Source organism: Coloeus monedula (assembly GCF_965178545.1).
Source record: "Coloeus monedula genome assembly, chromosome: 22".
In the NCBI taxonomy this organism is placed as follows: domain Eukaryota; kingdom Metazoa; phylum Chordata; class Aves; order Passeriformes; family Corvidae; genus Coloeus; species Coloeus monedula.
The window spans coordinates 2,729,229-2,747,126 of NC_138802.1; the positions used below are offsets into that span (position 1 = coordinate 2,729,229).

Here is a 17,898-nt window from a genome sequence, read left to right on the forward strand (position 1 = left end):
TAGCGGGACTGATGGTAACTCCTGTGTACAAGTTCCAGGCTCCACTGGCAGTTCACAGCCTCGTCTGCAGGGGAAGGGACCTTTAAACAGCAGCCAGCCAGTCATACTGCTGGATGGACAGAACAACTGGAAGAAGGTCTAGAAAAGACTCATTGTCACTGGAACTGTATCTAATCCCAGGGGCCTTCATCTTGCACCATGCAATGGGATGCAGCCAAGTTCTACTTCCTGCAGGGAGGGAAGAGGCCAGGGGGTATAAAATATGCCACCTTTCCCAGAGCTTCCTTATCACTACCTGTGAAGCATTGTGCCTGCTTTCAATCACTTCTGCTGATTGCCTACTATTAATGTCACTCACTCTCTTAAGCAATTAAGCCACCTCTTTCTTAGATGTGCCTTTGTCTCTCCCTGGCATATTTCCTTGTCTAATCCTCTTTTCCAGATGGCATAAGGACGCGAGATAAGTGTTGCTAAAAGTTGCTTAGCAATGCAACACATGCAAGGTTTGGAACTGCTGACGTCCACATAAGCACTATCTCTACATCACACATTTCTGCAGAGAAACAAAGGCGTGAACACCCGCAGTGACATGGGAGCCTCCAGGAAAAGAGCCACCGGTGCCCAAAGGGAGCAGGGAGAGGGAAAAAGGGAAAGCTCCAAGCTCCCAGTGATGGGATGAGTTATACTGCAGGGGGTTTGTTTGTGTTCGGTTTGGTTTTTGAACCAGAACTGGAAATTCTGCTTTAAACTTATAAAAATCCTCGTGTTTTAGCAAGGCCCTGTATTTTTGGTCATTCAGAGACACAGGATGCCACAGACACAAAGCCACTGCAAGCTACTGGTAGAGACCAAACCAGAAATGGATGTCCCACCCCTGAAGCGTCCAAGGCCAGGTTGGATGGGGCTTGGAGCAACCTGGGATAGTGGAAGGTGTCCCTGCCCATGGCAGGGGTGGCACTGGATGGGCTTTAAGGTCCCTCCCAACCCATTCTGGGATTCTGTGAAGAGTTCATGACAAAGAAGAACTGATAAAGGCAAAGCTGTTTATCATCAGCTTGGTATCAAGTCTATAAATCCTCCTCTCCTAAGAATCACTGATAGGGAATTTATTCCTGCAACTGCACCATGTAATTGTGGATTGTTTCTAAACTCTGCAGTAAATGTGTTTATATGGAATTTACTTAAACTACAATTAAATGTTACGGGTAATAAATAAGAACATTTAGTACACGAACAGTAGTAATTTCACAGGGTCATATTATCATATTAATTCATTTCTGCAGCAGCCTACGAAAACAGGTTGGCATGACTCATTTTGTGTTCGAAAAACCTGAGATGTTACACATTTATTCATCATGGGGAACGACTTTGAAACAGCTAGTTCTAAGCAAACAATCGAACAGTAGTAAATTAACTATGGAAATTCACATGTAGTTTTACTCAGGGTACTCTCTTACTAACCAGAATTTAGTGGTCCCTTCCAGAAGCCATTAAAATAGAGCTCAACACTTCCTAGTGGGGAGATTCATTCATGGTCTTTAAATCAAAAATAGTTTTATTTCTATTTTTATATCACATATCCTTACATTGTAATCATAATCATAATCAAGATTTGGGAAGATTTATTATATCTTCAAATGTCATATTACCCACTCACACGCGGCCTGGTTCTAAATAACTGAAATTCCAGAAATTTAAATAATTTGCACTGAATTGAACTCATTCTGAGTGCTCTGAACAGGTACCTGAGATGGATTCGGGGGGAGCAGAGCCTGCAGGTGAGGAAGCCCAGAAGGCTGGGCACCTGTTTGTCTGTGTGGTTAACAGGTGTGTCAGACAGCAGGGCTTCCTCGGGGAAGGAGGACAAACCACACACAGCCAAAGCACACAAGGGAGCAGCCACGGGGACAGAATGGAACGATGCATCTGCTTCCTGGGACCAAGGCAGCAGCCAGAGAGGAGAGATCACAGGGAGGAAATATTTTCATGACAAAAATGAGTGTTTTCCTTCATTAACCTCTGCAAACTTCATTCATGTGTCATTGTTTCCCTTCATTCTCAAACCTGTGCACATGCAAATGCATGAAAACCAGACAGGCCACCACAGGTCACTGGGGGCTTTACTGAATTATTTTAAAAACCAGCTTTTAAAGACTTTGTTACATGTTCCCTATTAATTATAGTTTCTGTCTTGCACCCCTTCACAACATTTTTACTGCATGTGAAACCGGTTTTTCTGTTAAAAAGAAGATAAATAAGAGTTGTTTGCTATTACTGGTCTCCTCTGTTGATAGTTGTAATTATTGCTTGTTTACTGGACATTTCATCGACCTGAATCTCTGAAGGTTCCCAGACTGCAATGTGCTGTTAACTGACAGAATCCACTCACTAAAAAAATTATCATTTGCCAGGGATTGATCTAAAAACCTGGGCCTGATGCTGCTGCAGCTGAAACTGAGGACAGATTAAACTTTCATACCATGATTCAATCCATTCTATACCCCACAGAAGTAATTCTGGGGTACCCTAGAGCTTGAAATATTTGCCCATGTTCTCTTGCTCCAGCAGATTGCTTCAGGATTTTCATGGTACTATTTCAGAAGAGGGAAAAAACCACCAGATTCTTCTCAAAATCCCTGCAGTTTTACACAATTTTCAGGCATAGAACTACCTGTGAAATATCTGGGTGCACTGATCAGCAATAACATTTGGTGTTCACTGAGATAACCTCAGACCAAGGAAACAAACTTCAAAATCTGTGCAAAACCTTACGTGCACAAAGCAGGCAGATTTCCCAGACCCTTACCTTAAAGATTTGCCCATTTTTGGGCACTGAACCAAATTTTACCATTTGTGTTACGACCAGGTTTGTGTCCCCTGGGCTGCCCAGCCATGATTCCTCCAATGATGATCTTTAAGGTCCTTTCCAACCTAAATCATTCCAGGATTCTGATTCTTTCCCATATTTCCTGTTTACTTTCCAGAAGGCTGGTTAGCTCTTCCATAAATCTGTGATAATATGCTAAGTAAGTAAATATACAATTCTAAAAAGGTTCAAAAAAAAAAAAAAAAGAACTTTAACCTATTATTTTGCTTGAAAAAACCGGCATTTATGTTCTTACTGTTTAATGTTAAGCTATATAATTTGAAAGCAATATGTGCTGAGGGATCACCTGTATTAAGGGGGTGTCTTTTAAGTAATACATAATAATATAGTTATATAAATGTACATTTATGTGTAATTATATATAAATAGTTTAAATATATTTTATATATTATATATAAACATTCCCTATATATTTTGTATAAATATTTCGATATGTTATATTACATTATTTGTATATTGATATATTGTTTAACCTATTTATTATATGTATGAAGTAAGTATACTCATATACTTGCATACTATAAATACTAAATCAATAGATTTTCAGGAGTGTCAGGACTTTTTTTGGCATCTTGTCGCTTTTGAGCACGTACTGAGCGTAAACTTTAGTACTAAATGCTGCAGCCACTGAACCTGAAGAATTTACTCATTCAACCCCAAAACAGATGCTGGAGAGACGCCCAGTGGTGCCCAAGGGCGGTACAGAACTGTTGGGAACAGCTTGGTGGCAGCGAATCCAGGGGAAAAAAAATTAGGAACCCTGGGGTTCCTTTATCAGTGTTTCTGTTCCACTGAAACAAACGCACCTCAGCACGTGTAGGGATGTTTGTGTCTCCTCTTTTTCGAAGTAACGAGTATTTCTTGTTTTCTCCTACAGATTTTGATTCCCAAACGTTCACGTGCTCATGGAATAAAACACACTGAACTCGTTAAAACTTAAATCCTTCAACAGCTTTAGCCTCATCCTGTGAGGCGGCTCCGCTCGGCTCGGTTCGGTTCGACTCGGGCTCGGCTCGGCGCATTCCGGCTGGGCTCGGCTCAGCTTCGGTTCGGCTCGGGCTCGACTCGACCCATCTCGGTAGAGTTCGGTTGAGGCTCGGCCTATCCCGTCTCGGCTCGGCAGAGCTCGGTTCGGGCTCGGCAGAGTTCGGCTCGGCTAGGTTCGGCCCTGCCCTCGGCCCCGCCTCCCCGCCCGTCGCGGTCCCGCCATTGGCCGCGCGCCCGCGCCCGCCCTCAGCGGCTGCTCCCATTGGGTGCGCGGGCGGGGGGGCGGGGCCGCGCGCCCCCTCAGGGTAGCAGGGCGGGCCCGCCCAGCGGCTCGCGCCGTGTCCTGCCCTGCGCTCGGTCCCCGCCGGTACCGGCCTCTCCCCGTCCCTCCCCACAGGCCACACACGCCCCCCCCACCTCTCCGTCTCTACCGTCCCGCCCGCTCCCCGTCCCCCCTCACGAACGGCGCGCACCTCCCCCCGCCCCGCCCGGCGCCGCGGCCCCTCCCGCTCCGCCGGGGGCCAATAGCGGGGCAGCGCCGGGGCTGTGCCCCGCCCCGGAGCCCCGGAAGCGGAAGTGGAGCCGGTGCTGTCGCCATATTGTCTGTGGAGGGGCGGGAGCGGAAGGCAGGACCGGTCCGGTCGCCTGTGAGTACCGGGACCGACCGGGGCCAGCGCGGGGTGGGAGCGGGAGCGGGCACTGCGCCTCCGGGCCGCCGGGCGCGGCGCTGACACCCGCGGGCGGGCGGGGGCCCGGCGCGAGCGGCTGCTCCGGGAGCGCGGGGGCTGCTGCGGGCTCGGCGCTGCAGCCGGGGCCTCCCGGGGCTCGTGTGCCCCCTCAGCCGGCCCCGCCTCGCTCCGCTCCGTGCCGAGGCAGCGCAGCTCCTCCCCGTTCATTGTACCTGGTGTCCCGCCGCGCCGGGGCTGAGCAGTGCCCGGGCAAGGGGAAGTCCCCGCTTGCGGGCACAAACGAGAAGCGCAGGTGCTGCTCAGCTGCTGCTGCAATGGATAAAATTAAACGCTGCCTTTTTTAGTGTAAAAAGCCAGTCTGTGTGACCAGTGGTTTTTCCCCCCGTGGTTGTCCATTCACTTAGTTCTTAATAAGTCACCTTAGCTTGTTGCTCTTCAAAACCATTTCCTCTATGAGATAAGGTAATTTGAATGAATAATGTGTTCTTGCTAGTTACCTGCTTCACTTATATTTTACATTTAAGAAAAATCTGTATCGTGAGCAGAGTTGTCCTCAAATTCTGTTCCTCTGTGTGATGATGTGAGGCTTAAAGTAAATATTTACTGCCCGAGGTTCTGCTGTTCAGAATTCCAGGATCAGTGGTGTTTGTAATGAAATTACCGTAACAATTGCGGGGACAAACATAATTGTTAAGGCCATGCTTTTGCTTACGTGGTGTTTGCAGCAGAGAAAACTGCTGTAATATGGTTTGGTTTTAGTAGGAGCCTTGGTTCTGCTGGTAGCGAACCAAGGTTGGTTGTGTTAATCTGTGTGTGTCTGGCTGAGTGTTGGCCGTGGTGAAGTGGCTGGAGGTGAGTGCTGAACAGTGAATCTGATGTTACCTTTAGAAGACAGATGGAGAGAGACTTTTCACAAGGGCCTGGAGTCACAGGACAAGGGGGAATGGCTTAAAACTGCCAGAGGGCAGGGTTAGATGGGATATTGGGAAGGAATTGTTCTCTGTGAGGGTGGGGAGGTCCTGGATCCCTGGCAGTGTCCAAGGCCAGGTTGGATGGGGCTTGGAGCAGCCTGGGATAGTGAAAGGTGTCCCTGCCTATGGCAGGGGTGGCACTGGATGGGGCTTAAGGTCCCTCCAACCCAAACCATTCTGTGGTTCCATGATTATGAAAGAGGGATTGCAACGGTCTAGGTTTAATTATTCCCTTAAACCAATACAGCCCAGGGTTCTTAACTGTAAACCGCCCTCAGAGCGGTGCCAAACACTCCTGCTCTTGGTAATTTTTCATTACGGATGTTCCTTCAGCAAAGTTTTAATGTGAGAGGAAATATTATCTTAAATTCTAGTCTGTGTCTTGTTATTAAACTGAGCCCCAGAAAGGTTTCTCCTCAGCAGAAGTGTTGTATTTCTTGGTCTGCTCTGGAAGAACTGTGTGCATGATTAAAAATCGTACGTAATCACATATAATGTAATGTTTTACACCAAGCAAGATCCCTGCTCCAACATAAAGCCTTCAGTAGCCTCACACACATGATGTTCCACTTGCTCTGCACAGGTAATTCACAAGATTGTCATGTAAGGTCTGCCTGTAGCCCATATTTGCTGTGAATGTATCTGTAGAATTAATTTTGAGACTATGAGAGTTTTCATTGGTCTCTGGTAAGTTATTCTGTGATTCTAATTAGTTGAATAACTTTCTGTTACAGCTTTATACTTTGGGACATTTAAAAAACCCCACAAAATAAAGCACGAAATTATGCTCAGCTGAGAATTCTGAATAATTTCTGCCCTGCCAAGAATGGGGAGAAGAATAATTACTTCTTTTTGCCTGTAATTGTAAAGTCTGTGTATTGTATGACTTTCTACTCTATTCTTTTCTTTTAGCTATAGCTTGAATAAAGTGGACTCAGCTCCTGAAGCCTCCTAATGAGTCTCCTTACCTTTTGAAGTGTAACAGGGCTCCTTTTTTCTACTTTCTGATTATTCAATAGGACATAGTTTTCAGATATTTACAGAAAAAATGCACAGCTTTAAGGTTTTGTGCCTCCTCAAATTGTCCTTGGTCTTAAATTTTCTGCAGCAGTCACTGTATTGCAGCATCTAAGACTCTTTAGTTTTTTATTTTTAATTTATGAATGTTTCATATAGATTTGTTATCCTCTGAGGCTCTTGAGTAGGGCTGAATGTACTCCCAGTATCCCAGAGTTACGTAGTCCCACCCACAGATGAGGATTCCAGGAAGTAATGCCAGGGATTGCTCTTGGTGATGTGGCAAAATGTTTCTGCTTAGGATCCACTTTATTTGGCTTCTATCTTGAAGTGAGTTGTAAAACTCAGTTAAGCTTAACTGATAAGAAAAATAAAGCTCTTCAGTTGGTAGCAGAAGCATGAACTGAAAAATAACTCCCTTGGGTAATTTTTTAATTTGAGTTCAGGCTCTTGGCCCTTTGACTGTACAGTTTTGCTCTTGCATAAAACTTTTCTGTCACTGCTCAGCTCTTGGTGTTCAAGAGACAGAGAAACTCATTGAATGATTCCAGCGTGGGCAGCATTTTTGGTTTGGTGCTCTGGCAGAGTCTGAAACCACTGGTGTGCAGAGTCCTGAACTTACTTCTTTACTATGTAGTTACTCAGTATTTAAAATCCTAAGCAGCTTTTGAAAAAAATATATTTACTCTGGTTTTGTTCTTTCCTTTGGAGGCTGAGGTGGCAGGAGGGAGGTGCTGCAGTCTCACTGCTTAGGGGTTGTACCTCAACCTGTGCCTTAGTAAGGTGACAGTGTTCAGCTGGGCTCTTCTTGAATTTCTTTATGGACTTCTTTATTTCCTTCCCCAAAATGGACTGGATCCTGTCTTGTCTTTGTAAAATACCCTGTTCTTTGCTTTCTTGGACAAGGAATTTTCATTCATTTTGGCATAAATGTCCTCTCTTTGAGAATACTTCATTCAGAATAATTTGTTGCAAGCAGGATGAGCCAAAAGAATATTGTATGCAAATGGTGGCTCAGAGACTGTGCTCTGAGCTTAGATTTTGGATTTCAATGTTCCCTTGTCCCATGTTTTGTTTCCACAGCCACCATGTCAGAAGGGGACAGCATTGGGGAGTCTGTGCATGGAAAACCTTCTGTGGTCTATAGATTTTTCTCAAGACTTGGACAGGTTGGTTTTGTGAAGGATTTTTCTGACTCCTTTAGAAGCAGATCTCACTGCAGCTTCTTGAACTCGCTGCTTGTTGGATGGGTTGTTGAAATGCTGAAATCTATACAAAAGATTTCTTTTGAAGCCTTTTAAAATAGATAAATATCTATAATGAATGGCTTACTGGAATATTTAAATGCATATATATGACATTGAACAGTGGAAATAGATGTTGTTACTGTCAAAAATGAGGAGTGAGTTCAGATTTCATTTAAAATTCATTATAAGGAAAACAACTTGCATAAAATACAGAACATTTAAATTGCTTTATAATGCCCCAAGTATTACATTTTTTTTCTTGCCTTTGTAAAATATAGAAGCTTGTAAGTATAGTTCTGTGTAATTTATTTGTAGTAAAGAATACAAATGTTTCATGTTATTCTCTTCCCCAAAATACTCCTCCCAAGTGCTTCCTTTTGCCCATACTACCCTCAAAAAAGCTTTATCCATTGTGCATCAAGTATTTTACAGCTGTGCACTTTGTGTTTCCTCCTAGATCTACCAGTCCTGGTTAGACAAATCCACCCCCTACACCGCAGTGCGATGGATTGTAACGTTGGGGCTGAGCTTTATCTACATGATTAGAGTTTATTTACTGCAGGTAAGAGACCTGGATTTGGTGCTGAAGTAGTTCCAGATATTATTGTTGGTCTAATTTTGATTTTAAGAGTGTTTCTGAAGTGTGCTGTTACTTTAGAATCACGTGTGGTATCGTTCAGGACATGGCAGAAGGTAAATTGTGTAGTCTGAGGGGAGAACACATCCTGTGGGTGTAAAAATTCCTGCTGCAGAGAGAAAATATATGTGAATACTCAAGGATATTCCTCTGATGGCAATCTGAAAACACAAAATAAATCTCTGAAAACTCTTGTAATTAAGTTTTTACTTTTATATTCGAGGTGTGTAACAACATGCACAGAGCCAGGGGTTCCTTTCTAAAATGCAAACCATAAAGAATGGCTTTGTCAGCCTTTCTCTCCCTGCAGGCCTGGCAGACCATTTCCCCACTAATCAGATGTTTCTGCTCCATGCCAGTCTGCAGTTCAGTTAGGAACTTGGGAACTGTTACTCCCCAAACCTGAAGATTACAGAATGTGAAACCTTTACGGGTCATAGTACTAGGAACGTTTCAGAGACTGAATGCTGCAAAGATGATTTTAAAAGGGATGGTTTTATGCTCTGTATTACTTTCTAAGCCCACATCTTGAGCATAGAGAACCTGGATGCCAGACCAAGGTTTCGTGTTCAGTCTGTCACTGCACAAGGAATTTGCTCTCCTGTCATGTTCTAAGACTTGTTTTGATCAGTGAGAATTCCTGATACTTTTACAAGCCCAGAAACCTTTCAGTCAATGTGAGGACATAGAGAAGCTTCTCGAGGAAGCAACAGACCCAGATTGTTTAATCTTGTTAAAAAATCAGTATCAGAAAATGATTTTCAGGAGGATTTTACCCTTGTCTCTTCCTCCCTGTGCAGGGTTGGTACATTGTGACATATGCCTTGGGAATCTACCACCTCAACCTCTTCATAGCTTTCCTGTCGCCAAAGGTAGACCCCTCTCTAATGGAAGATTCAGGTATGAGGAAAAGTTCCTTTTTACCATCATTTTAAAGTTGGTCAAACTTCCAGCTCCTTTTGTCTGATACAATAGTGTAAAGATAATGCGACTTTAGCATTATATTGTATTTCTTAGACCTGAAAAATATCTATGAAAGTTGACATCAGAAGTTGCTATAAAATTTGTCCTTTTTTCATGGGCCTTGAATATATTCCATATTGTATTAGTTTTCTGTGTTTTGAAAGGAGGTTTATGTGACTTAAGCTCAAGTGACTCAAGTGACCTGGCATTCCTATTCCCTATTTTCTTTAAAGGAATCTGTGTTAAGTTCCTTTTAAAGAATCTATGTGAACTTACATTAAACCAGCAACTCTAACTGGGATCTATGTGTAACAATGGAAATTGGGCGTGGTTTTGTTTTGTGATTTTTTTTTTTTCTTAAAATAGAAAGTAAAAAGAATCTGGAATCTGAATAGTGTAAAAAAACTACTGTGAGGAGGTTTGTGGTTTGGTTTCTTTTCTGTTATTTTTAGATGATGGTCCTTCCTTACCTACAAGGCAAAATGAAGAATTTCGGCCTTTCATTAGAAGGCTCCCAGAATTCAAATTCTGGTGAGTGCATCCATCTGCCTGTGTTGTGTTTTTGAAAAATATAAATATCTGCATGACATTAGTGGTAGCTGGGCTTGAAGGATTAATTGTTACTGTTGTTTTTCAGGCATTCTGCCACTAAAGGAATCCTGGTTGCTATGGCTTGTACATTCTTTGAGGCTTTCAATGTTCCTGTGTTTTGGCCAATCCTTGTGATGTACTTCATTATGCTATTTTGTATCACTATGAAGAGGCAAATCAAGGTGAGATCTTGGCAAGAACAGAGAGTAGCATTTGTGATGTCAGGATTTACAGCACTGCTCCAAACTGGCCATTCAGTGGAGCCCTTCAGAGGTTAAATGTGCTGCACACACTTGGTTTACTGGAGGAACTTCAGTAACTAATTCTTTGAATATTAGTTCTTCAAGTGGGGCATGTTTACGGTGTTGAGCAGATTTTACAAAACTTTATTCTTGCTTTCGAAAGGTTTTGACTTCAGAGTGCAGTGTCAGGGTTTTATGCAGGTTCTCATCCACTTCCTGTGGCTATTTTGGATGCAGAGGTGTTGAACCATCTCTGGTGGGTGAAAAGGGAAGTTCTCACAAGGTGATGTGAGAAAGTAGATGGGGAAAAGGGAAAGAACACAGAGAATTGATTCAGACCATTTTAACAAATTACTTATGGTTTGCTGGCATTTTAAAAAAATAACTAATTTTTTTCCCAGACATTCAGAATTTTGGACAGGTGTACTGTGATTTGAAGTGGTAAATTAAAGATGAAAGGATAGTAAAGAATTAGTACCTCTGTGCTCTGGAAGTTTCCTGTGGTTCCCCAATCAGTAACCTTCACTGTAGTGTCCAAATTGTTGGGTAAAGCCAAATCTGATGTTTATAAAACTGCTCTCATAGTCCTATTTAGATTTAAACTGCTGTAGGATTAGCTATTTCATTACCTTTACTAAGAACTCCCTTTCTAGAGGACTTAGTAATTTTTCATGTGTATTTTAAAGCATTTTTCCTAAATACTACCTCAGTTTCTTGCCTCAACAACTGCTGTTTTCTCTTTGCAGCACATGATAAAGTACAGATATATACCCTTCACACATGGCAAGAGGAAATACAAAGGGAAAGAGGATGTGGGGAAGACCTTTGCTAGCTAGGAAGAAGCAATCAACCTGTTGACCAATTCTACTGCTCACTAAAGGAACGATTTTGAGCCATTGTAACAATGCCTTTTTTCTTCATAAAAATGATTAACAGAGTGGTGACAAAGCAGTTGAATTTTCATTTTATGAGGATCTCGCTATTTTTATCTGAAATATCAGTTTCTCGAGGAAACTGGCATTCTAACCAAATTGCATTGAGTTTATTCTCTTTTGTAAGAAGTTGGAGAAACTTTGGATAATCCCATGGATTTGGGATAATGTATTCCTTTCAAGATCCGTTGCACTGGAGAGGTTAATGGCCTAGAGTTGGATATTTTTACATAGTTCTCCTGCTCAACATCACCCTGAAGTGCTGTGCACATCTGTGGAGGAAAGTGTAAGCTGGCACACGTGATGCTGTTTTCTGCTTCATGGCCGTGTGCTGTTTTCATAGCAAAATTCAGTAGACCTAAATTAGATGCAGAATTTAAGCCAGTTTCCTAAATGCATGGTATTACTGAGTTATAACCAAACAAATATAGATAGGAATAAGAAATTACTAAATTATGGGGTTTGCAGTAGGGTAAAAATACTCATTTAGCTTCTAAAGCAACTCGTTTGTGTTGGGTTTTAATGCCAGTTTCACTGTTTCATCTCCCAGCAGATGCTAAAATTGGGCTCCTTCGTGTGATGACTCAGAACTTTGTTCAAACTCTATCACAATTTCCTTCAAGGACCTGGAATTATAAAAATATATATTTTAATTGTTATTAGTTGGAGTTTCTTTCATACTTAATGGTTTCTTGAGTAATTGAAGCTGACTTCATGCAGCCCCACAGGATGTACCCAAACTGGCCAGAACAGACAGTGGTGGGGGTTTTAACACAGATTTTCTTTTTTTATGGGGGGAAAAAAAAAGAGAGATAAATGACCTGCATGTAAACTTTTTCATGTGATACAACTGCAGTTTTATTAAGTGACTTTTTAATTCCAAAATTTATTAAAAGACAGTGTTCCCCTTTACTTGTTCTCTATCTTTATATACATCTCTTAATCTAACAGTATTTATGACTCCTTTTCAATAATGGTTGCCCTCAATTTACCTTCATGATATGCCTTTTTCAACTCTTCAGGGAGCATTCACTTGCAGAAGGTAGGAACAGATTAGGTCTCGGAAGATTCTGAATGGATTTCAGCAGCTTCAGCAGACAACTAATTGGAAAATGTATGTAGGTACCTTTTCCTCTGATCTTGTCCAAATGAAGGATTTGTGGAGCTCTGGAATTCAGTAATCCTGGGAAAATGACAGGTAGTTTTAGCTCACGTTGACCTGTGGCTTTTTGTTTGTTTGCATGTGTTTGTTTTATTAGCAGTGTGGAAACCAGGAGTGTAAGCACTTAAAATTAGGGAGACAGTGTCCAGAATGGGCATTATAAAAGTACCAGTCGTGGATGTTTGTGGTTTGTTGCCTCAAAATCTGAAAGCCTTGACTTGGAGAAGGTGTTTCTAGGCTTGCTGGAGTTTCTGAATATGGACGAATCAGGGAGAAAAATGTGTCATTAATACTAAAATTACCAACTGGGATGACTCCTACTAAACAGAGTGTTAATGACATCCATTGCAAATCTGACATTTTTACCTAAACTTTATTTTGAGGTTTAGTTTAGGCAAGTTTAGATTGGGAAGGGAGATGCCCTGCATCCAGTGGGATTAAGTTTTCAAACATGGGTTGTAGGTGCTGCTTGGCCAACAGTGCAGTTCCCCAGTTGAATCTCAGCCTACCATGGCTGGGCAAGTCTGATGGCATTTTGTTAAACTTTGCTGTATCACTTAAATGTTAAAAATTAATTCCACTTAAAGAATGCATGAAAAACTTGGCTTGACAGCTTCAAAGACACTTCCAGTCACCACCTCCTTCCTGTCTTTTTGTGCAACAAAATGTTTTTCCTTACTATTTTCTCGGGAAGGAGCTGAGGCAGTGATCTCATTAAGTAGTCCTGTTCTGATTTGTGATATGGGGTTTTTTTTCTTCCACTGTTGCCTTGACAGTTTTAAATAGGTGAGGGATGCCTGAAAATTTTCTGGTGTGAGAAGGGATGGTATCACTTCTGTAAATGATGATGAAGGGTTTACATAGTTACCAGCAGCTATTTTTGTTCCATTTATAGATACAGTGAACAGTTAAACTAAATTTACTGGGTTTTTATGATAAAAGTTGGAGATTTAATTATTAGCTGGATAACCAGGATCTCTGCAGCTCAAATACCCATGTTAAAAGTGCTTTTAGTGCAGCACACCCGGCCCTGCCCCTGAGTCCACATTCAGTGCCATTTGTGAAAGATTTGTGGAAACTGTAACTCATGATGCACAGGCTGGATCACCTGGGTTCTTCTCCCTACCTGTACTTGGAAAATAAAAATAAATCAATTTTCTGCATCTTCTATCGTTCAAGAATGACAAGGTTAACAACTAACAGTCTTTTCCTGTGTGCTTCAGGGATATTGGTAACACCCCTGGGCTTTGGAAAATACCACTTGTTATGTAGCTACAGCCCTAATATCTGGAATACCTGCTGCAGTCTCCATTGCTAATAGTGATGGAAAAACCTGAATTTGGAAACTGAGTCTTCATTAGTGTGCACAATCTGCATTACTGGGGCTTTGCATTTATTGCTTCTGTTGATCTAAGCAGATTTCAGTTTGTCAAATCAGAGAACCCTGCTTTATTGCTAACACAATGGCACATGGCATTTATAACCAGAACTTCCACTGCACTTAAACTCAGGCTTTGTGTACAGCTTCTGTTCTTTGCCACTGAAGTCCACAGCATGGACATTACTATGTTAAAAAGGAGAAAGGGACTCTTAAGATTAAATCACAGAATTTTATTAATACCTTAAGGATGTTACAGAAGGGTGGAGGACTCATTATCTACATTTGTATTTTGAGAATGAGCATTTAAGTTTTCCGTTGTCCAAAATGAAGAAAACTATTAAGCTTGTGTTAAACATGTTTTAGAAACCCGTTTTTAATATGGTCAAGGGCTACTTCAGAAGAGACTGAAGGGTAGAAGCAGAAATAGCTTTATTCTGTCATACAGGAATGTAGTGCCACCTTGCACAGGCAGTTTCCAGTTTAATAAAGCCTCTTCTTGGACCAGCCCAAGCTGTAGGACAAGTATGAGAGTATGAGCTGAGGCCCTTGTCAGGAGCCAGGAGGTTTTTCCTTTACATTTGGTAGTGCCGTAGGTAGATCAGTTTCTGAGGATGAAACTTCTCTCTGCACAGTGGACATTCTGCCTACAGAAAGAAAAGGGACGTACTGAATAGTTCTATTTAAAAGTTTAAAAAAATCCAAATACAACTGCTTAGCTACTTTCCAAAAAGAATTTTTCAGTCCCATCTGTGGTACAAGCTCACCTGAGCCAGCCCAGTTTAAAGTGCTCACCTTACTGACCTCACCTGTGTAATGTCAGTTACTGTATTTCAACAACTACATGGGTGCTGGTCAGCTCTGGGTGCCGTCGTGAGACACAGGTCATTAGCAGCCAGGCTGAGGGGCCCTTTGCAGTGGGGATGTGCTGTGTACTCACCCTGGTGTTGCACCAGGCAGTGATGCACTCCCAGCAGAACAGGTGCCCGCAGGGGGTGGCTGTGCTGTGCCTCCGCTCCTCCAGGCACAGCGTGCAGCGTGACTGGCGCCCGGGAGCTGGCTCCTTGCTCGTGCTCCTAATTAACACAGGCACAGTTGGGTTAATTGCACTTACCCTGGCTGTAAGAAATACTTGATAACACCATCCTGAAATAAACCCTGTGCTCAAGTATCAACCCTTTTCATGAAGATCTCAAAAACACCAAAGCATGAAATCCAAGAGATGCACAAACCAGTGAGGAATTAGTTTTGCTAATTAATTAAATGGTACATTACCTCAGGTTGTAATCTAAATTACTCCTGTGTTGTCCCTGTTCATGACAGCTATGACATTCCCACCTCTTTCCTAAGAAGTAAGAACCACCTCTTACTTCTGGTGAGCGAGGTTGCGGTGCAGCCTCCACTCCTGCCTTGCTCTCTGCTTCTGTTTGAAGCTGTACATCTGAACTCCAATGGTCAGCAGAAGGTGGAAGAGTGAAATTATTCCAAGAAACTTGTAACTTGATCGGATACTCTGATCTTCTCCTTGCAGCCCTCCAAAATGCAGCTACAGAATTCACAGAAATATACATTTTGTTACTGCAGTTTCATCAAACTGTTCTCCCTCTCCCCACCTTCAATAAACTTGATTTGGGATTATCACTGTGTGCAAAAAATTGACATTTTAGGACTTCTTGACCAGCTGCCTCTTGGGAGGTGTAACTATCTTGAGTCAGGCTGGACTTAGCTGCTCTCTGCCCATAAAAATTGCAGCTTTAATTGGTTTGGTTTCCTTACGCATCTCTGAGTAGATAGTCGGACACCTCTTTCCCACACTGATGTTTGGAATTGTTGAGGAACTCTGTGTCTATGCATATTTCTAGGCCAGTGACTGATGGTTTTTTTAAAAAATACAAAATTAAGCTCTATACAGAAAAGTGGTATCTAAATGTGTACTAGGTATTGTTCAAAACAGTATTTCCCATGGATTTATCAAGTCACCTTTCACTTTTTGTGTATTTGTGGCAGACAGGCTGAAGTTACACAGGGGTATTAACTTCTGACACTGCATTCATGTTTATTACCTGTAGCCTCTTGACTGCAGGGACTCATTACCTCTCACATAATGCAAAACCTTGCCTCTCACCCCTCTGCTCTGCTTGTATAATCAGCCACAGCCAAATTCCTTATCCCATTTACACATATGGCACCCCAGAAGAGGCCAAAATTCTGCAGTGGACACATCTTCAAACAAAACCACTTACATATGAGATCCCTGTGATCCTTTTGGACAGGTGATAGAACATGCCCTGGATGTAGAACACTGCCAGGTGGAGCCGGTGCAGCAGAGGGATGGATTGTTTAAGGACATACACAACTTGGGAGGCTGTTTTCTTCTGCTGCTCCGTGAGCTCCCCAACCTGCTTCCGAATCCAGCTGCGAATTAAGGTCCTGCTGGGAAAGCCAGGTGCAGGGGGGCTCTCTGGAGTCCTGGATTCCTCAGCCTCCATCTGCAGCTCGTGTTCCAGGTGCAGCAGTGCCTTTTCCAGGCAGTAAGGTACCACGGTGTGCAGGGAAATGAAGAGGGCCCGTCGAAGGAAAGAAGGCACCTTCTTCTTGCTTGGGTCAACCTGAATGATGTTCACATACTCTTCTCCCAGAGTCTGATAACCTAAACAATATTTTCAACAGAAAACAGGGTCAGAGGGCAGCTGGAGGATTGTTCTGGATGTGGTAAGCAGTGGGGACAGGCTGTTCAGGCCACAACTCATCAGGCTTTGCAGTTTCAGAAATAGCCCATTTTTTTTTGCATTGAATTAGGATGAGCACCATGGTGGCATCCAGTATCTGCTGCAACAGTTTGAGGCTTAAAGCAGGGATACTTTTCATGATGTCATACATTCCTACTTTTTTTAAAAAACTGCTTTTAGAAGAACATCTATCTGTGTTGATAAAGTGCATTTGAACCCAACTCCGACACTTTCGTGGTTTCAGATTTACCAGAAGGCATTTATCCAAACCAAACCATCCTGCATGCTAAAGAGAACTGCTGTTGGGCAGTCTCAGGTGGTGATCACCAGCACAGCAGCCGCGGGACTGGCCCCTCAGCTTTCAGATGTTGGGAGAAATGATAAACAATGATTAAAAAATGACAGAGAAGTTTTCCGGGCGTTACCTGACAGCGTGGTCAGCACGAAATAGGCCACATCGGAGAGCAGCTCCACCTCCCTCCTCCACTCCAGCCACGGCCGGGCACCTGCGGGACGGGGGCGCGGCTGTCACTTTGCACCAAATCCGTGCTCACCCGAGCCCTTCCCGGGGAATTCCTCCCGGACACGCCACCAGCCCCCTCGTCCCCTCCGACCCCCCTGCAGAGCCGCGGCCGCGGGCCGGGGGGCCCCGCTGTGCCGGCGGATCCTGGAACACCCGGGAGGGCTCGGGGTGGATCCAACCCCCCCCGCAGGCATTACCCGCCAGCCCCCGCAGCGCGGTGCCGGCCCCGCTGCGCAGCCAGGCCCGGTACAGCTCGTCCTTCTGCCCGCAGCGCACCAGCCGCGCCGGGCCCGCCGCCGCCGCCATGGCGGGCGGACGGACATGGGCCCTGAGGAGCCGCGCGGAGGAGCTGCGGCCCCGGCAGCGGCGGAGCACCCGCCGCCCGCGCAGGGATACCCCGTCAGTGCGGGGCGGGAAAAGGGGCGGGGCCGCGCGAAGGGGCCGGGAACGCCTCCCCCGCCCTGAGGGGCCGAAAAGGGCGGGAAAAGGGGCGGGAGGAGAGGGGAAGAGGCTGGGAAAAGGGGCCGTGAGGGGCGGGAAGGGATGGGAAGAGGCTGGGAAAAGGGGCCGTGAGGGGCGGGAAGGGGAGGGGAAGAGGCTGGGAAAAGGAGCCGTGAGGGGCGGGAGGGGAGGGGAAGAGGCTGGGAAAAGGGGCCGTGAGGGGCGGGAAAAGGGGCGGGAAGGGGAGGGAAGGGGGTGTTGTGGGGAGGGAAAAGGGGCGGGAAGGAGATGTGAGGAGCGGGAAGCGGCTGTGAGGGGTGGGAAAAGGGGCGAGGAAAGGGACAGTGAGAGGCGTGGGAAGGGGCGGGAAGGGGCGTGGAAAGAGGAGGGAAAAGGAGCGGATGGGGCAGCGGGATCACAGCTGAGGAGGTAAGAACAGTAAAAGTGTGAGGTCTTGGATGTTTCAGAGCAGAGCACATTTCACGAGGAACACACCAAATCG

The 17,898-nt window shown here is 44.2% G+C and overlaps 2 protein-coding genes across 2 annotated transcripts; one reads left to right on the plus strand and one right to left on the minus strand.

Moving 5' to 3' along the window:
- The first annotated feature begins 4,447 nt into the window (after positions 1-4,447).
- On the plus strand, positions 4,448-12,074 carry RER1 (retention in endoplasmic reticulum sorting receptor 1). Its single transcript, XM_082295675.1, has 7 exons — positions 4,448-4,521; positions 7,635-7,720; positions 8,256-8,360; positions 9,236-9,335; positions 9,851-9,929; positions 10,036-10,171; positions 10,978-12,074. The coding sequence occupies exons 2-7, from the start codon at positions 7,640-7,642 to the stop codon at positions 11,065-11,067; spliced, it is 591 nt and encodes a 196-aa protein (XP_082151801.1). The 5' UTR covers positions 4,448-4,521; positions 7,635-7,639; the 3' UTR covers positions 11,068-12,074.
- A 1,831-nt stretch (positions 12,075-13,905) lies between these two features.
- Positions 13,906-17,334, minus strand: PEX10 (peroxisomal biogenesis factor 10). The gene is made up of 6 exons (XM_082295892.1): positions 17,153-17,334; positions 16,858-16,938; positions 15,947-16,353; positions 15,074-15,249; positions 14,644-14,779; positions 13,906-14,350 (listed from the first exon to the last, which is right to left on the minus strand). Exons 1-6 carry the CDS (start codon positions 17,259-17,261, stop codon positions 14,279-14,281), a joined length of 981 nt encoding a protein of 326 aa, XP_082152018.1. The 5' UTR covers positions 17,262-17,334; the 3' UTR covers positions 13,906-14,278.
- Between the last annotated feature and the right edge of the window lie 564 nt (positions 17,335-17,898).

Excerpts from the sequence above, each read along its gene's own strand:
- RER1 (XM_082295675.1), top strand. The coding sequence starts at position 7,640 with ATGTCAGAAGGGGACAGCATTGGGGAGTCTGTGCATGGAAAACCTTCT. Across the intron at positions 9,930-10,035 it reads CTCCCAGAATTCAAATTCTG|GCATTCTGCCACTAAAGGAA; the intron begins GTGAGTGCATCC and ends GTTGTTTTTCAG. Across the intron at positions 10,172-10,977 it reads CTATGAAGAGGCAAATCAAG|CACATGATAAAGTACAGATA; the intron begins GTGAGATCTTGG and ends TTCTCTTTGCAG.
- PEX10 (XM_082295892.1), bottom strand. The coding sequence starts at position 17,261 with ATGGCGGCGGCGGCGGGCCCGGCGCGGCTGGTGCGCTGCGGGCAGAAG. Across the intron at positions 16,939-17,152 it reads CGCGCTGCGGGGGCTGGCGG|GTGCCCGGCCGTGGCTGGAG; the intron begins GTAATGCCTGCG and ends CCCGTCCCGCAG. Across the intron at positions 16,354-16,857 it reads CGTGCTGACCACGCTGTCAG|GTTATCAGACTCTGGGAGAA; the intron begins GTAACGCCCGGA and ends AATATTGTTTAG.